The sequence below is a fragment of the Rhipicephalus sanguineus genome, chromosome 6 (genome assembly GCF_013339695.2).
Source record: "Rhipicephalus sanguineus isolate Rsan-2018 chromosome 6, BIME_Rsan_1.4, whole genome shotgun sequence".
Classification (NCBI taxonomy): Eukaryota; Metazoa; Arthropoda; class Arachnida; order Ixodida; family Ixodidae; genus Rhipicephalus; species Rhipicephalus sanguineus.
Genome location: NC_051181.1, coordinates 145,122,297 through 145,142,938, shown reverse-complemented (window position 1 = coordinate 145,142,938; position 20,642 = coordinate 145,122,297). Strand labels below are relative to the sequence as shown.

Sequence of the window (20,642 nt, the reverse complement as noted above, 5' to 3'; positions counted from 1 at the left end):
TTCTCAACCGGACTGACTCGGACTCAGACTCACCAAAATATACTTTACCCGGACTCAGACTCACGGCTCGATCTGAGTTTAGTGAGTCTGAGTGAGTCGACTCATGAGTCCGCTAGCCTATAACTAGCCTTTTTCGACCATAACGTCAATGCTCTTTAACGCCAATATCTCGCATAATCGGTGCGCTACTTAGCGAATTTTGATCTCTTACCTTCAAAGACGAGTGAGTTATCTGAGTTTGCAGTTCAAAAAGTGAGGCTGCCAGTTTGTAGTTCAACTGTTCTTTTTCACCTATTAGCTGTGCAGCCTGTGCCTGTGGCATCACACCCACTGTCGGGGTAAAACTTAAGCATTGCCGGAATTTACGTGCTTTCTTTTCTTTTACCGCCGCGGCTTCTTGGCCAATCACCCGTAATGGGTAACGGCCTTTGACGAGCAAGCAAGCAACCATTCGCGCGCCGATAGCCCTGAGCCCAACCGCGGCTCCCGCATGAGGCGGTCACCTCGAGACTTCAAAAAACACGTCTAAATTGTTGTGCTCGACGCTGAAAAAAGACTTAAATTCTCGCGTCGCAAACGTTGTACCGACCGCGTTGATCGACCGAGGTCTTGTCCATTACATTGACTTTGCCGCTGTTTTACGCGATCTGCCGGTAAGCAGAGCCCCGGTGCAGGAGACACCTACACCGGCGACTCCTTGAAGACAGGTGCTATAGCGAATGCGATTCCTCGAGTCATGAACGATGTTGCCTTCACCTCGCTGGCCACCCTTCGAACCTCCGATGGCGGAAGCATCGCGGTCTTCAAGGACGAGCTCAGTGCCTGCAGCGCGTACTTCAATTCGCTCTTCAACGGGCCGCTATCCAAGGCGAGCCAAGGCGACTTCCTCATCCCCGGAGTGACCACGGAAGAACTACTTGCTATCGTTGCGTACGCCAGCACGGGAGACGTGGCCATCACGGCCGACAACGTCGAACACCTGAGCGTCGCGGCGGATCAGCTACTCGTCGATGGTCTGCTGGACGAGTGCTGCGCGTTCATGTCGCGGAACGTGGAACTGAGCAACTGCGTCAGGGTCCTGGAGATGGCGCGCTTCTTTCACCTCGAATCGCTGCGCAAGCAAGTGCTTCGCTTCCTGCTCGACAACTTCGAGCGGGTGTACTCGGAAAATTGCCACTTTCACGGCCTGAGCCTGCAGAACTTGGTCGACCTGCTGGCGTCGGACGAACTCAAGGTACGCCGCGAGGAGACCGTGTGGGAAGCGGTTGTGTCTTGGATCAAGGCCGATCCCAGTGAACGCAGTGTTTGTCTGGACAAGCTGCTGCCGCACATTCGTTTCTGCCTTATGAAGGACAGCTATCTGAAAAAGGTGGTGATGCGCAACGCTTTCGTCTCCAAGAACACGCCTTGCAAGGCGATCGTCAAGCGTTGCTACAAAATTCAGCAGTCCGGACGCGACGCGTGCCTCCTAAATCCCACTCGCAGCATGTTTGTGCAGCGGGTGCCTTCCGAGATTATGTTCGTGTACGGTGGCATCCACCGCGGTTACAAGAGCAACACCTGGGAGGTGTACGACTACAAGACCAACGAGTGGAACACCGTGAAGACGGACTTCAGACAGGACCTGATCTTCGGCCTGCAGTGCGTCTCGGTGGGTCACAAAATATACGTCCTGGGCGCCGACATCTTGAAGCTGTGCCCGTTCTGTTACTGTTTCGACGCGGCCGCCGTGGAGTGGTCGGCCATAAAGCCGATGAATCAACTGCGGGCTTTCTTCGGGGTAGCCGTTCTCAGTGACTGCGTGTACTGCATTGGTGGTTCGCCCAACGGTGTCGTCACGCTGGACACCGCCGAGAAGTACGACACCGCCACGGACACTTGGCGCACCGTGGGCCGCATGAACCAACCTCGGCTCGGCGCCAGCGCAGCCTCTTGCGCCGGCCGCGTCTACATCGTTGGCGGCATGTCTACGGATAAGCTGCTTCACTCGGCCGAAGCGTACGACCCCAAGACTGATAAGTGGACGATAATTGCGCCCATGAAGAGTGAGCGTCTCTTTCACGGCCTCGTTTCGTACAGGAACAAAATCTACGTCATTGGCGGGCTCTCGAGAAAGTCCAGCTTGTGCGAGGTCTATGATCCAAAGAGTGGTAAGTGGGCCAAGGGCTCCAAGACCAAGACCTTCACTGACAAGGTTGTGGCTGTGGTTTTGGACGACAAGATTTACGCCATAGGCGAGGCCAACCAGAAGGACTACAAGCGCTGCCTCGAGTACTTCTCGGGTGATGACCGGAAGTGGCACGCAATTCCGGGCTACGCGCCGCCGCGCTGGTTCTACACAGCCTGCGTGATCAAGAATCTGCCTAACGCTATGGACTACATCAACAGACCCAAGGCAATTGATTACAACTTTGCCTGCGCTGTGCTGTAAGGGTGTAAGGCTAGGGAACTGAAAACACAAGTTTAGATATGTTGTTTGTTGCTTTTTGAGTAAATACGAGGCATTTTATTTTTGTTGTGAAATATCAGAAGACAGGGACTGAAATTTTACTACCCTGTTTCCTTTGGTGTTTATTTCGTGTGCTTGGATAATTGTAGGGGGTCGGCTGTTTGGGTCAGCAGCCGAGCACCGTAACCACTGTACCACCGCGGCGGCGCATTGCTGGAATGTTTTGTTTGATTATGTTTGCTCATCTTCAAAGCCGGAGCCATACTATCGAGACAAAAAATTCCTGTTGAAGCACACATTGATAAGCCTCACATTCTAAAGGCACAAGCCATAGTCTGAAAGTTTGATTCAGTCATACTCACTTGATGTGAATACCTGTAGATTCCAATGCAAGGAATGCCTTGCGCTCGGCAATGGTGCCAATACTTCGACCTTGCCGCAGGACGCAACAATTCCTATGCGCGAAGGCCGATGTCGACACTATATAGGCCTGTGCGTGTGGGACCGGTCGTTGTATACCCAATATTAAAATAAAGAAGTATGTGATCTTGCATCTGAGATACGCGAACACACGGGCTACGAGACTGACAATAGGGCGACTAGTTCAAATTAAAAAAATCACCGCCATTACACTCTGCTCGAGATGGCTGACCAGCGATGCTGAAAGGGGCGGCCCTGATGGTGTTTATCGCTGAGTTTATCACGGCAGGGGCGTAGCCAGAAATTTTTTTCGGGGGTGGGGGGAGGGGTTCAACCATAGTTTATGTATGTTCGTGCGTGAGTTTGTATGTGTGCGTGTATATATACACATGCAGAACTGAAAAATTTCGGGGGGGGGGGGGTCAACCCCCCCCCCCCCCCTTCGCTACGCCCCTGTATTACGGAACCGTTCCACTCTGTAAAGGTGGATGACCATCTGTGTAGCACACGGCACAGAGGTGACGCTGAGTTTTCATTAAAGGTACAAAAGGTCCCTTCTGAATGTAGCGCTTGCTCCTTTAAAGGGCCCCTCACCACCCCGCGTTCAAAGACGAGGGAGTGGTTTCGTCCTCGCCTTCGCTACCCTTCCTACAGGCCATAGCTCCCCCTCGCCACTTATTTCTTAAAACTACGTGTACCATGTCAGCATTAAGCGTTGACCCTATCAAGATTTCGCGCTTGTCAGCTGCACGCTGTTATCTCCGTTTGCGCAGTCGCAAACACAGAAAATGAAGTGAAATCAGCTGATCGCGCACGATAGTCACGCGAGGCAAGGAAGAACGGATGGGCGGCTACATGGCAAAGCCGCGCAGGAGACAATTCACATCCGATATTTCGCGTATATGACCAATCGAGAGTATGTACTATATAGATGCCACGGGAATCATTCTGCATCACGAAGTGCGCCAGAAAGACGAGAAACGCCAGGAGAGAATATTGCGCTCGTTTTTTGTATTTTCAGAGGCTGGTGAGGGGCCCTTTAAAGCTTTCCATTTGAGCAGTGTGCGTCTTCTTGCCGCGACATGCATCGTCTTGTTTGGCTTGCCGCATGTACTCGGTGTTTCGTGAACGGATCTTGATGAGCCTCTCGAACAGCCGCGGTCTGTCATTTCTCGACATTTTTGGTGGACCAGTGGTGAGTCGTGGGGTTTACCTATCTTCTGTTTGACCGGGGACACTGCTTCATTTTTAGTGGAGCAGTGGCGGGTAGTAGGGCTCGTCCTGTCTCAGTGGCGCATACCTGTGCTAGGGACAACCTGCCAACGGACATCCGTTTCGCCTCGACATATAACGCTTCTGTGTAAAAAAAATGAATTAAAAGAATTTACGTGTCAAAGCCACGATATCATTATGAGGCACGCAACTTAGGTGCACGCAACGTGCGCGTAAGTCTAAATATGTCGGTGCTTTTGTTTTTTTTGCATTTAGCTCGTATCGAAATGCAGCCGCGGTTGGCGGAAATCAAACCGGCCGTTCTCTAATTCAGCAGCGCAATGCCTTAGCTGCTAAGCGAAAATTTCACGAAAAGTTAACCTCGAGGATGCGGATTCGATTTGCGGCCACAGAGGCGACATTTTGACCCATGGTGACGAAGCAAAAAACGCCCGTGCACTTTTATTTATGTGCACGTTAAAGAACCCCACATGGTCAAAAATGAATCCTGAGCCCCCCTACTACGGCGTACCTCATAATATTATTTTGTTTCATCCCGTTAAAACCCCAGAATGATTTCTTTTAGATGCGAAGCAGCTTTTGCTCGGGGCTGTGTCCGGCGGTGGTGGTGGCGTCCGCGCTCCACTGCGCACGCGCCTACTCTCTCTCCCACTCTCCTCCTTTACGCAGGTGTTCGGTCTCCTTCTCTCCTCTCCTCCCCCGCGCTGCAGCCGCAGCGCAGCCTCTTCTCCCACGTGATGCAGCCGCGCCGCAGCCAAATACAGCCTGTAACCGACTCTCTCCTCTCCCTCCCCCATTTCATGTGTATACAAGCGCGTGCGCTCGGTCGGCTTCCGTCATTCTCGCTTCGCTCCCGTTCACATGAGTTGTAACGTCAACGTCGGCGCTACTCGTTCACTTGGCGCTAACGGAAAGCAACGCACAAACACAACGCAATGATAACACAAACACTAAATACAGTGTAGCCTACCAGGCTCAGCCCTGGTTAACCTCCCTGCCTTTCTTTCAACCTTATTCTCTCTCTCTCTTTTCTAAATACAAACCTCACACACTAACGAAAACTTGGTGTGCGCCCCCAATGCTGCTTCGCATCCCTTCATGGTTCCCTTGAGTGGGAGATGGTGTAATTTTTTATATGGCATGCAGCAAAACTCTCAGTGATTGAGATAAGCCCAGTGTCCGTACCATACTTTTTTTGAGAGCAGTTGCAAAATCTGGGATTGCTATCGTGATCCAAAACTTTGCATCCACTAGCCTAAGGGTCAACGACCATTGTCACAGGCGCCTTTGTGGATATCAAGTTGATGGTTTTAAACTGGTACGATCTGACAAAGGCTTGTTACGCATAAAAAAGCCTCGATATGGCCTTAAACAGTATACGTACGCACGCATTATCGGTCTTGGGAGCCGCCCATATTGAAACCGCTACCATGTGTACCGAAAAAGCCATGTCACACCACGGCTGCTCGAGCGGCCGTGGTCACACGTACCTGTTTTGCCTTTGTCCAACGTACACGTGTGTGAGTGCAACGCATGTTCTTTTCTCTGATAGTTAACACTGCGCATTCAATCTCGATCGGATGGGTCTTTTCGAATGCGAATTGAACAGTACTGTTGTGACTTCTTTCTTGTGTCCGTGTTTGCACGCCCTGTCTTTTTAGAATGAATAGTACTTGCCATTTGATTGACCATTTCACTATTTCAAATTGTAGAAATTCATTCCTGTTCTAGTATGAGAAATTACGACCGAGAGGTAGAAAGACTTAGAGATCGATACAAGCGATGACTGTTCCGAATGATCTTGTCGAAGCGAAGTCGCAGAGGTTGCGCAGGGACGCCCGTCCTTGAGTGAATGCGTAAGGCAGCGAACTCTGAAAAAAAAAAAAATTCAGTGAAATTGTCTATTCTTTATGTTAAAGCAATGACTTATTTAACGGGTCTCTCCTGGCTTGCTGTCTCCTTGGTTTGGCATAGTTCGCAATATAAGTGAAAAATTGTCGTTTTCAAGCGAAGCTTGAATGAATGAATGAATGAATTTCGGTGGTGGCGGCATGGTACACGAAAAATCCGGCGAGTGTATACAGAAATTCGGCCTTCGAAGGTGCGCCGGTCACACGTGTATTTGTATAGTATGCGCCGTTTTCCAACAACTGATGCTCTCTCGATCGCGGGCTTGTCGGCGATCATCCATCCCTGATATGGCAGTCTGGTCTTTTATCGAGGTCGCTTGTCATTTTACGTTGCCACATTTCATTGTTGCCTGGATATGGACGCGTGACCGTTGTTGTTGCCTGTAGCAACTGAAGTGTTGTGCTGCTATGCACGTCGGTGAAGGTACGATTCCCGGCATGGAGGAAAAAAACAGGAGGGAACATTGCGCAGGAAAGAAATAAATAAAGAAAGAAAACTAGCACGCCAGGCCCGCGCACGTGAGCTCCATTTTCCCGATAGGGCAGGGGTTCCTGAATCTTTGTTTTTTTTTTGTTCGTGTAAGCTACGTTCAGTTTTTCGTAGATTCGAACACGAAGGTAGCTAAAGAAAAATATTTCTGTTTGTTTTCTTTAGCTTCTTTTTGTCGACGTGAGGTGGCGTCGCGTCGCACTGACTAGGATTTAGTGTAACGAAATGTGGATTGGTCGTATTCAATGATCCCTGTGATCAGGCGGTGTCAATACAAGGCCAAGAAATACCGAGCGTAAGCGAATATAAGTACCTCGGAGTATGGGTAAATGAGAGTGATAGATACATGGAGGTACAGGAAAAAGCCTCGGCAGCAAAATGAAAGAGGAATGTTGCAATAATGAAGCACAGCGCGTTGTGGGGATACCATAGATACGAGGTTCTTCGAGGTGTATGGAAAGGTGTAATGGTTCCGGGGCTTACTTTTGGGAACCCAGTGGTGGGCATGAGGTCAGAGGTGCAATCGGGAATGGATGTAAATCAAGAGACTGTGGGACGCCTCGCGTTGGTTGCTCACGGGAAGACGACAAATGAGGCTGTAAAGGGCGATATGGGATGGGCAGGTTTTGAGGCGAGGGAAGCTCAGAGCAAAATAAGGTTCGAAGAAAGGAATATGAAGGAGAGTTGATGGGCAGAGAAGGTGTTCCGATATTTGTATAGGAAGAACGTGGACACACAGAGGAGAAAAAGAACTAGGAGGCTCACTAATAAATATACGGCTGGTAGTGTAAGCAATATGTCAACAAAGAGCGTTAAGCGAAAAGTCAGAGAGGCGGAGAGGATTTACTAGACGGCAGCTATGGAGAAAAAACCGGCTTTGAGTACCTACCGAAAGGGCAAAAATCAAATAAGGAGGGAGGTATTTTGCGATAATTCAAGTGGAGGCGCTTTACTGTTTGAAGCGAGATCGGGTTGCCTTAGAACGCGTAGTTATAAAGCGAGATTCAGTAAAGAAGAAGAACAATGCACGTGCTGCGGGGAAGATAAGGAAACGGCGGAGCATGTTCTGATTGAATGTGGAGATATCCACCCAGGTGTACGTTCGGGCACGAGCCTACATGAAGCCTTGTGTTTTAGGGACAACAATGGAAAGCTGAACACACCCGCGATTGAAGTAAGTAAGAGGCGGTTAGAGTATTGGTGGCAGAAAATTAGAGAGAAATGAAAAAAAAAAATAGCGGGAAAAGTAAGGACATTCTGCCGTAAGGGGCAGAGAACTGGGCTGTGAATTTGTTTTTCTTTTTCTCTATATTAAGGTTCATTTCATCGTAGTAGGCGAGGCACTACGTTAACCAAAAAAAAAAGGGGGGGGGGATGTTTTTTTTTTTTGTCGAGTCTGGTGGCACGCATGTCACCACCCCGTTATAAAGGGGACGCTCATAGCATCCATCCGTCCATCCATCGTCATGCAGACGCCTTTCATTACTTCGGACGAATGGGGCACGATGCTGTCTTGTAAGCTGTAAGCGTCTACGACGCTGGCCACAATTGAAACACACCCATTGGTGGCACCTCGTTTGCCCACAACAGTGTGTGGCGTGCACCTCAAGAAGAAACAGTCGAGACACACATCAACTTTTAAAATCTTTTTACTAGAAACTAAAGCACGTATACACTTGTCACGCATCGTCGAGACACATAAGATTTTTTTTTTTTGTTTTTCGAAGACTTTTTGCTACGATAAAACTCCACATTTCTCTCTTTAACTCGTCGATGATAACACAGACAAGGAAGAAATTGTGAGGGTCGAACGGCATGTGTTACACAAAACACTCGCCGATCATTCTATAGGCATAATACGTACATTGATAACAACGGATGAGAAAAAGGAAGCGACCACCGGCGCTCGTCTCGTATGAATCGGTGATGTGGGGTGGACGTAAGTGAATTACATTGTTCTTTTATCATCTTTATTTCTTTTTTTCGTTTTCGCTTACAGCGTTGACAAATATGTAAGACAACCGTATACTGTATGCGCAGTGGCCCGAGCGAAAGTGTTGTAGCAACAAACCTATCCGATGCTAAGCCTATCGCGTTAGGCTTAGTATGTGTCGAACTTGTTATCAGCACCTTTAGGACGCCACAGTTGACGTATTTTTCTTAAATAAATAAAAAAAAGACAAAAAGAAAAGACAACGCATTTCCTGTGACGAGCACAACCCGCTTTTGAGCAAATACATATACCGAGTAAGCCAATGTTTAGAGGACATTGTCTATGCGCTCTGTCCGTTTTCAACTATGCAGCGTCATGCAAGATCGAACCGTCATCAAATTCCACCACGAGGTAATACATTCAGGGAGCCTTGCTTGCGCATTCGTGGATAAGAAATTGCGGATCGGTTAGTACAAAACTGAGCGAAATCGAACCTGCATGAAATAGATCTTTGGGTTTTCGCCTTTTTCGTTTAAACGGTACGGGGCGAGTCGGTGGTCTTCAGTAGACTTGACACGTACGTGCAGGCCAAGTTTACCTGAACTAAGTGATTACGTGTGTTCAACTTATCTCGCTCGTTTGTACGTTTGTTTGAGCCGGTGAATATTTGCCGTGCGCTTTGCTTGTCTAATAGCTTGCTCGTTTCTTTGTTTGAAGCCCAACTGTCTTTGCTCTACACTGTTGGCTTGAGTACGAAGGAGTTGTCCGCATTGTGCACGATGCCAACCTCTCCTACATATATATTTAGAAATAAAAAAGTCCGGTCTACACAAATTTGTTTCTAGCGCGTGAACTTGGGCCGGCAACCCACTCGAACTGATTTGCAAATTCTGCGCCCATATAGCTGACATCTTTTTTTCTGTCGCTTCTACCACGCTTGTAGTAGCTTCGCGGATCACATCTGAACGACAAGGCGAATATACTAGAGGACGGGTAGTTTTAATAAAATTATTTCACACGGTTGAGTGAGGACATTCCGTGTAGTTAACGAAAAATTGACAAACATTATATACGTTGATGTGAGGAAGAAAATCGTGATTTTGGGATTTCGCACGAACTGGTGCGAAACGTACACCGTCGTCCCAATTAGCTTCACAGACAATGAACGAACAACGCGACGGACGCTTCATATTGTTGCATACCATCGTTTCTTGGCTTGTTCCTAAACAGTATAGTGCTACGGCCTCGAGCTATGACTGCCTTCGAAGGGACACTGCACACAATTATGAAGTCAGCCTAGAGAGATTGGCCGAGTTGAAACCGAAGTCCAAATTATTTAAACATTATTCTCACAAAAAGCAACAAACGAAAAACAAAAAAAAAGACTGCAAGTGTCTTGCAAGGTATGTAAACTGCCTGAAACGTGTCATAAGTGAAAGGGTATTGAGGAATCGTCTCTGACGTGTGGCGAGATGTGATTAGTCATGCATATGTAAAGAAAATAATATAATAAGAAATAACGTAAGCTTTTGTTACTGTTTGGTCAAATAAAAAAAGCTTAAAATTAAAATTTGGTCACGGAAAAAATCATCATCGTTACAGTAGTCATAGTAGCCACTTTATGAGAGAAAAAAAAGAAGTAGTCTTATCATTTATAAAAAATCAACGCTCTTTGCCGTTTACCTCATGGCTTGTGTTGGGCTGTATCATAGCTAAATGTGACCTGCATACAATTTCGTAAATGTGAATATCTCTATCCTTCTGGACTTCATATCTGTTTTAAACGGTTCTTCCCTATTTTAACTAGCGGGCTATGTAACAATAACTAAAGGGCTTCCTTTAAATTGAAGTAATCGAGTGTAATGAAAAAGTTTAAGATCATAGACATCACTTTATCAATAAATTCTTGTTTTTTTTGGCGTTTTCAAGTATTTGTGAACGAGGTAAATTTTACGTACACACCCATACTCGCACAGCGCACACATTCTTACAACATACAAGAAAATGTCTTTCACGCGATCATGTACATATAGATGGTTTCGACGTGTTTGAAATGTACAAACATGTGTCTCGTGTGGTGTGTGAGTTCGAGCGAAGAGATTACAAGAATAACACTGCTTCCAACCACCGGCAACGAACGCTTTTCAAAACTTTTCATTTCAACGGTCCCACAACGCACCCCCCCCCCCCCCCCCCCCCCTGTCCGCGTCCCAGAAAAGAAACGCGCATGCTCACCCACTTCGCAAGAAACAAGAGGGAGTCACCGTTTTCATAGTGAGTGGCATGTAGAGAGATGAGTTGCAGAAGTGTGCCGGGACTGGGCTGGTTCGTATATTTAGTGGAACATGATCGAGCAGCGCTTAAGACGCAGTAAAACGGAGTCGATGAAAACGCACCGTGTCTTTAATCTACCGTAGCTGTTTGTGAAGGGCCCCTGACGCAACCTCTGAAAATACAAAGGAGGAGCGTGTTACTCTCTCCTGGCATTTCCCGCCTTTTCCGGCACAATTCGTGACGCCAGCAGTCCGTTCACGTTACGTCATCAGGAAATTGGCTCTCGATTGGTCCATCTACGAGGGGATATCAGTTGTGAATTGTCTCCTTCCGTGCTGTGCCATGCAGTCGCACGCCCGTCCTGCCTTGTCTCGCATGACTATCGCACTAGATCGATTGATTACACTTCGCTTTGTGCATTTGCGAATGCGGAAGCGGAGATAGCGTGTAGCCGAAAAGCGCCAAATCTTGATAGGCTCAAAGCTTAGTGCTGACATTTGCCCACGTGTTTTATGAAGAACTAAGCGACGAGGAGGAGATAGCGGCTATAGGAAGTGCAGTGAGGGCGAGAAAGAGACCACCCTCCCGTCTTTGAAATCGGAGCGGTTTAGGGGCCCTTCAAGCGTTGCTCCATTATGTTGACTGAGTGTAGAGGAAGTTATGCTGTATAGGGTTGAAGGTGAGCTGTTAGACTTAAATAAAGAAAACGCATGTGGCCACCCCAAGTAAGCACTTCGGAAGGGGAGAAGGACGTGCCAGTTGCAGATCCCGAAGAAAAAATAAAGACTTCCGGACTTTGCCGTGTGGCGGTGTGTAGGCAAAAGCGGAAGTTTATACAGATATTTCATCGAAGGTTGAAGCAGAGAGGACTAGTCAAAGATTAGCCATTGGAAACGAAAGAAGTGAAGAAAAGGTCTACGCCCGGTTCACTGCCCTACATCAGTAGAAGGACGTTTAGGATAATAGGAAGAGGGGCAGCATCAGCACTGGCAGCCCTCAGCTGCTGCTGGTAAAACGTCTAACAACAAAGCTCTGCCTGTCCTAGCTTTTTGTAAGAGCATCGCCGAAACACCGAGATCCTTATTACCTCGGCGCACGTGTCATGCACTTGATTTTCGGCACTTGGACATATTCTCCGATGATTTCGATTACTTTCGCTATCCTTTGTTCAGTCGTAATACTAAACTGTGTTCAGGGCAAGCCTCGTTTCTAAAACAACTGTCTCTGACCGATATTTAGGATGAATATAACATAAATTACAGTATTGAAACGTTTTATAAATATGGATATAACATTCAGTGACTTGGTGGAATGAAGTAATGGGCGTGTTCGTTGCACTTTTTTTTAAGGATGCAACTTGTAAGCTAATGGGCCTACCACATCAACTTAGTTAAAAGCGAAACGAAATGTGGGTGCGCTCGAGTACGGCGGGGAGCCGCGCTACTGCGATCTGCACCAGCAATGCTGCATAATCGAATGCGCTTCAGTAGCTATGACAGAGGACACCTGGCGGGGGAAAATTGGCGACGATATTATGAAAGAGTACAGTATTCAATACCATCACTGGTAGTGAATATTCTGCTCATCAGAGATAAGCAGATATGACGAGTCGAATCTTTACTGTTACGCTATGAGTAGGAACAAGTTAACACCACCCACTTTCTAAATGAAAGCGCTGGAATGTAACGATAATTCTTGACGGTGTACGAAGTGGCGCCTATAGTTTACGAATGTCTTGTCGCTGGCGAACGGCACACAGTGCCGTACACTGTACCGTACACAGTACTGTACACATTAGTGTACTAGTACCGTACAAGTACTGTATAAATACCGCACACGAGTACCTTACGCAGGTACCGTACACAGTAACGTGCACAGCACCGTACACAGTACTGGTGCGTAGACTGCACATATGCACACAGTGCACGTCACTTGGTGGCGTGCCCTCTGTACTGATGTCCGTGTACAGCATTCCTGCTTTAACTAATCCTAACATGGTGGCGCGTTTCTTGTAAAATAGATCTACAATTGGTTCTGTCCATTTCGTCTTTGATACCGCGCTCGGACATGCTCTTTAAAGCCAGCATTAAATTATGCCTTTCTTTTGTCTTCTGCGAATACCGCTGTCACACCGTCGTTCTCAAATCGCACAGCTCTACTAGAGGCCTGCCATCTGAAATACTGCATTTTTTTTTTTAGATCGGGTAGTCGTCTGGGAAGCACGGAACGGAATATCGGATCCAAAAAAAAGCAGAAAATTGAGCTTCTGTTGCGAGTACGATGCTCCCGTTGATTGGTCTATATGTATATATATATATAATAGGCGACGATCCTGAGTGTGTTGTGGTAAAACCGTAGTCCGGGATTTCTTTTTTTCTTTTTCTGTGGAGATCCCGAGGGCTGTCGATGAGAACATCTCTTCCACTTATAGGGATGGAACGTACACACACTCTCACATGCACGCAGATGGGACGGGTGCCGAAACAAGGGAACTGTGAGCGGTCGGTATCGTTCGTCAAATACGCAGTCACTCAAGAGTCAGCCCATACACGAGGCCGGCCACGGGACGTCTTGGATATTTTTTTTCTATCGTACAGCATTGGCAGCGAGTAAGCTGAGGGCTGCTGACGTTTGGCAACAACACCGCTTTTGAACCTGGCTGTGTTGAGCGAGGCGAGAGATTACGTTGTTGAAGTTACTTAACGGCTGGTGCATTTCATGTGGTTGTTTTTTTATTTGTTGCTTATCTATCATGTCTGAGTGGACGAGGAAAGAGGAGCAGCCGAGAACCTTGCCGCAGCAAGCGCTTCCATGAACAGATAGCTCGAATGAATCAGAAGGGATAGCTAGTAGAGGGTTTTAGAAATAGGGGCCCTCGTATGGGACTCGTGTCCGCCGGCACTACTGCTTGGAGTACGCTAGGTGTCCACCAACGTCCACGTAACGTACCCAAGTGAGAGTGATAGAGCTAAGTGAGGTACAGGTGCGCGAATTTAGTGATGTCTATTTAACGTGCGTAAGCAAGTAGTGTACACTAAATAAGGTAATGCCCATGCGCTAAAGCCTGACTCAGCTCCGACAATTTTATGCGTGAATGTAATGATAACCGCGGTTCCAATTTTTCTAGGGCCCCTTAATTGACGCAACCGACAAGGATGCGGATCGTGCAGGTCCCGATGAAGATAAGAGGAAAAGAAAACACTAGTTGCGTGTGCGAGAGACGTCACTTCTGTGCAGACGCGACGCTCCATCTTTTTTCACAACCCGCTGTTTTTAACGTCATTTCTACCGAACATTTTAAAAATTTGTCAGAAAGCCTCTGCCGACCAATTTTAGTCCGCAGTTGTTGGGATTCTCGAATGCCACATCAACGGTAGGTTTCTGGAATACGTGAGCCACGCGTGACTAGATTCATTGCGTCCACAGCTACAGCGTTGTAACGCGTAGGAGTTAAGTTAAGCGTGATACACAGATCTTCGCTGTCTGCAAGCCTACGTGTGACGTCGTCGAAAATCCTAGAATATTAATTTCAGGTTGCGCGTAGCTGTGTGTGTGTGTGTGTGTGTGCGTGTGTGTGTGTGTGTGTGTGTGTGTGCGTGTGCGTGCTGTGTGTGGTGTGTGTGTGTGTGTGTGTGTGTGTGTGTGTGTGTGTGTGTGTGTGTGTGTGTGTGTGTGTGTGTGTGTGTGTGTGTGTGTGTGTGTGTGTGGTGTGTGTAACAGATAACACTCTATTGAGTCGAACTGCGTGAGCTTGTTTCAGATGCCTACGTGTTTCAAGACAGCGCCATACCTATACTGCGAAAGCACCAGCGTCATCAAGCATCGTATAACGACATCGGTATTGGAAAGACGAAAAAACACTTCTCTGCATTACTCGCTATAATGTCAACAGATGGCTGCTTATTCCGCAGTAACACTAACAAACTTGCTAAGAGAACAACCGAGGAACAACGCTGCCTTCGGGTTTGCGTAGCGTTATTGCATTATCAAATTGGTTATATTACATCGTGTTCTTCGCTGCTCTTTGAGGACGTCAATATGGGCCGCGTAGCTTACGATCTCGAAAAATGCTCTCAGAAAGTTTTGCTACGCTGCTAATGCATTCGAATTTTTGCACACATGCCCGAGACGTTTCATATGCCATAATTAGATACGCGGCAAGTGGTAAAGATTCGCATTCACTCGTTGTCGAGTCGGGGCAGAACATCTAGTTGTACAGTATTTTCCTTTAAATGGGAGTAGGGATGGAGGAGAATACCGTGTAAGAACGAACATCGTGCCTCCTTTATAAGTTAATGAGATTTGGTTAACGCTTAAGCTAGCGCTGCATTCTTGCTAAATAAACGAGCCAGCCTTGGCTGACGCCTCGAAACTGACTATCCAACTGCGTGTCGCCAAACATCCTGTACGCTGCGTCGCTCGTTTTCTGGGACATTTAGTCTCCCGAAACTACAGCGAGTGGCTGGCGCCAACGGGCTCACAGCTGCACACCTTACTTGACAGTCCCGAGGTGCTTCGACATGCAGGCTAGTGTGTTAGCCAAAACAAGCCACTGCGCAAGTTGTAAGAAAGACGCAAAAAAAGAGAGAGCAGAAAATGGAGAGAGATAACCGAGTACAATTAAGGATCACAGGACAGCGTAAACTATAACGAGGGAGCTCAGTCTCGTAAGATTTCACTTGTCTCGCTGCCTTTACAAAATTGCATGTTCCAACGCCACAGGAGGCTACGAAGAGAGTTCGCGTTCGTGTAATGTGGGCGCCTACGTCGACGGTGCCTGGTGCTCGCTTTTCACTCTATTGCAGGAACTGCGTCGTCATGGCGTCTCAGGACGGCAAGGCCTCGCCCGCTAGCGCTGCTATAAGTGACGCTGCTGCGGGGAAGCACCCTCTTTGGCACTAAGTGTTGCGACACTCGAAGGTCGCGCTCAGCGTAGCTGAAGCGAGTTGGATTGCACGGTACTTCGGTTCACGCGTGTCACTGTTCGAGTAGCCGCGTGGTTCCCACTTGCGGAAGTGACTCGGCGTTGTGGCCGACGCCCTGAAAAGCGGACAGTAAAATGATCGTATGCCTCTCAAGTCGTTCGCCTGCCAGCACTCTTACATTACGGCAACTGGTGATTTTAAGACCGGTGGCTCAATGATTTGTCAAAGCAACTCACGCGTAAGCTGGCCGAAAGAATAAATTTCTCGGCGTTGTTTCTACAACGCAGTCACACTCACTCAGTGGGGTAATATATGCCAGGAGTCGATTCTACTTAACAGAAATTTAGCCACTTGTCGACCAGAGAGACGAAAGCGTCAGCAGCCTAATAGAGCATTGAATCGCAGCTAACATCTAAGATCATAGCGATTATGAGCAAGCCGACTTGAGAGACAACCTTTTGCTGCTGGCATTGAAGGGCGCCGAGCACAAACAACTGTGGCGCTCCCGTCTTTCGTAAGGTGGCTTCCCTGCAAAAAAAAGAACCACACGAGAATCCAATACGCTGCACACATCACGGGTGAAACAATGACGCTGCCCTGACAGCACCTTTCTCTAGCGCCATACTGACGAAATTCGAGGAAGGATAATATTGGACGTTATAAAGGTAAACAACAACATCAGAGGCAGGATTACTTCTGGAAGATGCTTAATCCGTGATAGGGCCTGACCATCTCAGTTCATTAGACGTCAGGTCGGCAAAAAGATCTTGAGCAGGAGCATGCACGAAGGACTATTTAGACTGGCCTGTACCTTTAGACATTGAAACTGGCAGTAGTCGGTGGTCAACGTAGATATATCTGCAGAGACGTATCCTTCAAAGCTATGGCCTCAGCATCCTCAAATTCATGACACACGTGAAAGTTGTCTTCTGCAGTAAGGCAGAACTAGTATGTATTATTTCAGTGGTAGTTCTACACTTAAATTTGTGAGCACACTTCTTAAAAGCGCATTTAATGTGGCGACCTTGGCTCGTGCTTGAAAAAGAGAAACATTGCCGAAAGCGGGAGTCGCCGCATGCTTCTTCGTCTCGGTTTCACATCGGCCGCTTTTCTTCGCTGTTCTTGCAAACACCTTCTTTCGCTCGCTCCTTTAGCCGTAATATACGCTCGGCAACGAACGAGCCAGCTCGGCATCTCGAAGTAAACGACATCTCTGAAGACACAAGAACGCAATTAAGTACACGCTGACTCACTCAGCACCGTCTGTTATAGCCTGTTTGTGCGCTATTTTCCACAGAAATATCGGAACGCCGGATGGTAGGCTTACGGTAGCAGCACTGGTAGCACCCCCTTTTTCGACTTCGGCATGTTATAAACGCCTCTGAACTGCATATGTATGAACGCCGGAAGGTCTAAGCAAGGATTGTATTACAAATAAATTCAGGTGTTTTATGTGCCGAAGCTGATTTGATTATGATTATGAAGATTATGACGATACTTTTTATCGAGAAATGACGCTGTCAGCTCTGCGCGTCCTCGGAATAAAACGGCAGCATCTCGCGGACAGATTAAAACCTCTCTCATGCAGGATCAACCATCCAACAAGTCTGCCTATCTCAACTAATTACATCAGAGCCAATCAGAGCCAAGGTGATGCACCCCGGCACACCTTCTGACGCAGTTACGAAGTGTTTCATTGGGCAGTGTGCGCGTTAAGAAAGCGCGTGCAGTGTATTGGGCTCCTGCGTCGTTCTTTTTTTTTTTTTTGTTCGTCTTTCCCTGACCGGGTGTCGGGAAGGAAGGAAGGAGTTGTATAGTTTGGGGGAGTCCAGTTCCTGGGGGCCTCGCTCTTAGACGGTGGTCTCTAGTCACACGGTGTCCATGGAGACGAAGTGCATGGCCGGCACCTCTCCGGGCGGCGGTGGCCTCAGCGGCGGCCTGTCCCCGAACGGCGGGTGCCGCCTCCTGCGGCGCCTCCGTCTCCGCCGGCTACGGCACACCAGGCACAGCGTGAGCAGCGTGAAGGCCGCGCAGCCCCCGGACACGCCGCCCACCAGGTAGAGGTTGAGCTCGGGGCTGCGCACGCCTGCAAGGCAAAGGGGCACGCACGAAACCGGACGTTACATTGACTCTAACCGCAACCACAACGGTAACGCAGAACCGTCCTTACATGCATCACGCGAATGTGGCCGTGTAGAAAAAGCTGGCGGGTTAGAAGTGAAGAAAAAGAGATCACTTGACGTCTAGGGAAGCGAAATCCGAACAAAAACGAGTGAAAGCATGACTGTGCATATGTACGATGACAATCAAAGCAAACTGAGTAGTGAGTTCATTAGAGAAAGTTAAATAGTCAAAGTTATTTATATGATCATGATAAAATAAAGTTAATCGAGTACTGCATTAATTAGTGAAATTTGTCTAGTGATGCCGAAATTAGAGTGTGTTAATTAGTCAAAGGTAATTTGTAAAATTTATTTAGCGATTGATTAGTGAACGTTGAACGTCGATATAGACCTTCAACAGAGCGAAGGATAACCTCCTTTCTGGACTGTTGCACGGTATTACAAAAGCTGGCGTCACAGCCTCGGCAGTGCATCTTTAGGGGGTCACCCATGTTGAAAACAGCCCAAAGCGGGTTATGGCGGCACCCAGGGCGCCTTCGTTGACAAGGTGCATCAAGTTCACGGCAAAATGGCCGCACCGGATTTCCTGAACTAGCCACACCGGACATCAGAGTTATCTTAGGCGAATGTATAAGAGACCACGTGAGTTTTATAGTTGTTTGCTCTTAATAATGCGAAGTCGCCCATGTTTCTGTTGTATTGATGGGACAAGAGGGGAGAGGGTTGCAGGAGTAGGGTTCGATGCGGACCCTACATACTACCAGGCATAGGCGTGCGCAGGGTTCCCCATCAGGGGGGGGGGGGCAAAGGTTCATCAAAGCGCCCCCCCACCCTACTAAGCCAATGTATGGGGCAGATTTTGCGCCCCCCCCCCTCTTAGGTGACTAGAAGGGTCCATGTACGGGGCAGATTTTGCCCCCCCCCTTCCCCTCTTAGGTGCCTATGCTACCAGGGAAGGAGACGGTCTAAGGTGTTGAAAGTTTTCGCGCGGTATTGGTTTAGGTTAAGGAAGGTCTGCGACACACAATGACGATAGTTTCGTGTAAATTGGCCAACATACAAAACGACATTGAATTCAAGCGAGTGAGGAACGGAGTATAGGGGCTCACAATCGTCCTCGTCGGTGTTGTCGCTGCTACCGCAGTTGGGCAAGTCGTTACACCTGAGGCGCGAAGATATGCAGTAACCGGTGAGGGCGCACCTGAGGTCTTCGCAGCTGGGGTCTGAGGAAAAAAAAACAGAGGGCACAGGAGGTGAGACTGAACCGAACAAGACGCGCATTTTCGAGCAAAGCAAATGTACGAGATCAAACGCGACATTGTTGCTTTGATCTTGACAGAGAATGTAATTTTTATTGACACGACTTAATGACAAGATGCTGGCATTAGGAGGCTGTGACGGTGTCTTCTTGCCACATGGAAGACATATATACCTTTGCAGATCGCCATAAAGGCGAAAAAAGATCACTACGGAAAATCCTGAGCAAGCGTCTCACCCCCCTCTCCTCCTCAGTGAGTCGAAATTGCCGGAAAAAGTAGTGGGGGAAATGGGAGGAGGGGAATGGGGATGCTTTTCCGGAACGGCACCATAATTTAAGACGGTGGCCGCAATTTTTCTCTCCAGGAAAAAACAAAAACAAATAAAAAAACATTGAGGGCATGTGGACTTTCTCAAAAGTCTTCTTGCTCTCGTTCATGACATGGATCATTATAACAACGGCTCACATACACAAGAAACTCAACGAAAAGGCGATCAGACCGCGGGAAGCATCACTGAATGGAAGCACTTCTGATGAAAAGCCGACGCAACAACTGTGAGCAAAAGTAAGATATCGGAGGCCTTTCTTTTGCTGCCTTATTAGGTACCATCTTGGTCTACAGATATCTAAGGCCATGCTTTTGGTCGCGGAACCCTGAAAATCACCACGGCTGTCTTGCGCTAAGTTCGTGCGATCATTATGCGGGGGAAAAAAAAAAATCAAATTTTGATGACGAACTTCAGGCGCGGGCGCGTAGAGATCGGGATGCTAAGAAGGATTGGAGATGATTCAAGCAGGCCAGTGTTGCGTGGCCGCGGTGCGTGGTCGGGGTGCGGAACGGAAGGGGACAAGGGGAGGCAAGAGGCGCTTTCTCAGATTGGCATGCAAATTTGAAATTAGCAGTGACCTTGGAGGGGACGCTTACTCAGGTGGGGGCGCTTGCTTGGAATTTTACGGCACTTCCAAAAGGAAACGCAAGTAGAATATATAATGCCATTGAAAGCCTTTGTAAAGTTGGCTTTTTCTCATAAAGGCTAATGTTGCAGTGATGCACACTTTAGGGTGCTGCTTTGCATTCTGTTGTTCGGAAGATTTCTAAAAGAACGGACTAGATTCTTTTCTTAGTTTTAATAATTTCTGACAATGTGATTATTCTTTCACATCTAAACACATTAGCAGAGTAAAGACGCTCCACGTAACAAACAGTGATAAGAAAGTAGCGGTGAATTGGGAAGTATTTTCGCTGCGAGTAAATGCTGTCTTATAGCTTGTTGGAAAGATGTCAGTGATTACGTTGAATTAGGGCGCAGGTGGAGGTGGTCAGACAGGGTACAGAATAACGCATCGGAGACGAAAATATCAAGCCATCTTCAACAACACGTTCTTATGTGTAACAGTATACAGAATAAATTGTACCTTCTCTAATTTCTGTCCAAACAGCTCTAAATCCACCGTTTCCAACGGCCTTTTGTGCGGTCATGAATCTGTAAGAGACGGAGGAACACCAAGAGTTTGAGCATTTCTTGTGGCGCTACCCTTTTGGATATGTTTAAGCACAGGGAAGCAAGGAAGAAAAAAAAAAGAACAGTAATAGGTAGTGGTAGCACGAATGCACCAATTCGCAAAG

The 20,642-nt window shown here is 47.7% G+C and overlaps 2 protein-coding genes across 2 annotated transcripts in view; one reads left to right on the top strand and one right to left on the bottom strand.

Annotated features, from left to right (window-relative positions):
* The first annotated feature begins 736 nt into the window (after window positions 1–736).
* LOC119397621 (kelch-like protein 10) lies at window positions 737–2,431 on the top strand. The gene has a single exon (XM_037665047.1). The coding sequence runs from the start codon at window positions 737–739 to the stop codon at window positions 2,429–2,431; it is 1,695 nt and encodes a 564-aa protein (XP_037520975.1).
* A 15,020-nt stretch (window positions 2,432–17,451) lies between these two features.
* Window positions 17,452–20,642, bottom strand: part of LOC119396652 (cubilin) — a 129,528-nt gene continuing 126,337 nt past the window's right edge. The window contains exons 13-15 of the mRNA XM_037663942.2: window positions 20,432–20,499; window positions 18,867–18,980; window positions 17,452–17,720 (exon numbers count right to left, since the gene is read on the bottom strand). Of these exons, the coding sequence (XP_037519870.1) occupies window positions 17,503–17,720; window positions 18,867–18,980; window positions 20,432–20,499 (400 nt within the window). The 3' untranslated portion in view covers window positions 17,452–17,502. The remainder of the gene's footprint in view (window positions 17,721–18,866; window positions 18,981–20,431; window positions 20,500–20,642) is intronic.

Bases quoted from the DNA above. Each gene is read 5' to 3' on its own strand.
- LOC119397621 (XM_037665047.1), top strand. From the start codon at position 737: ATGAACGATGTTGCCTTCACCTCGCTGGCCACCCTTCGAACCTCCGAT.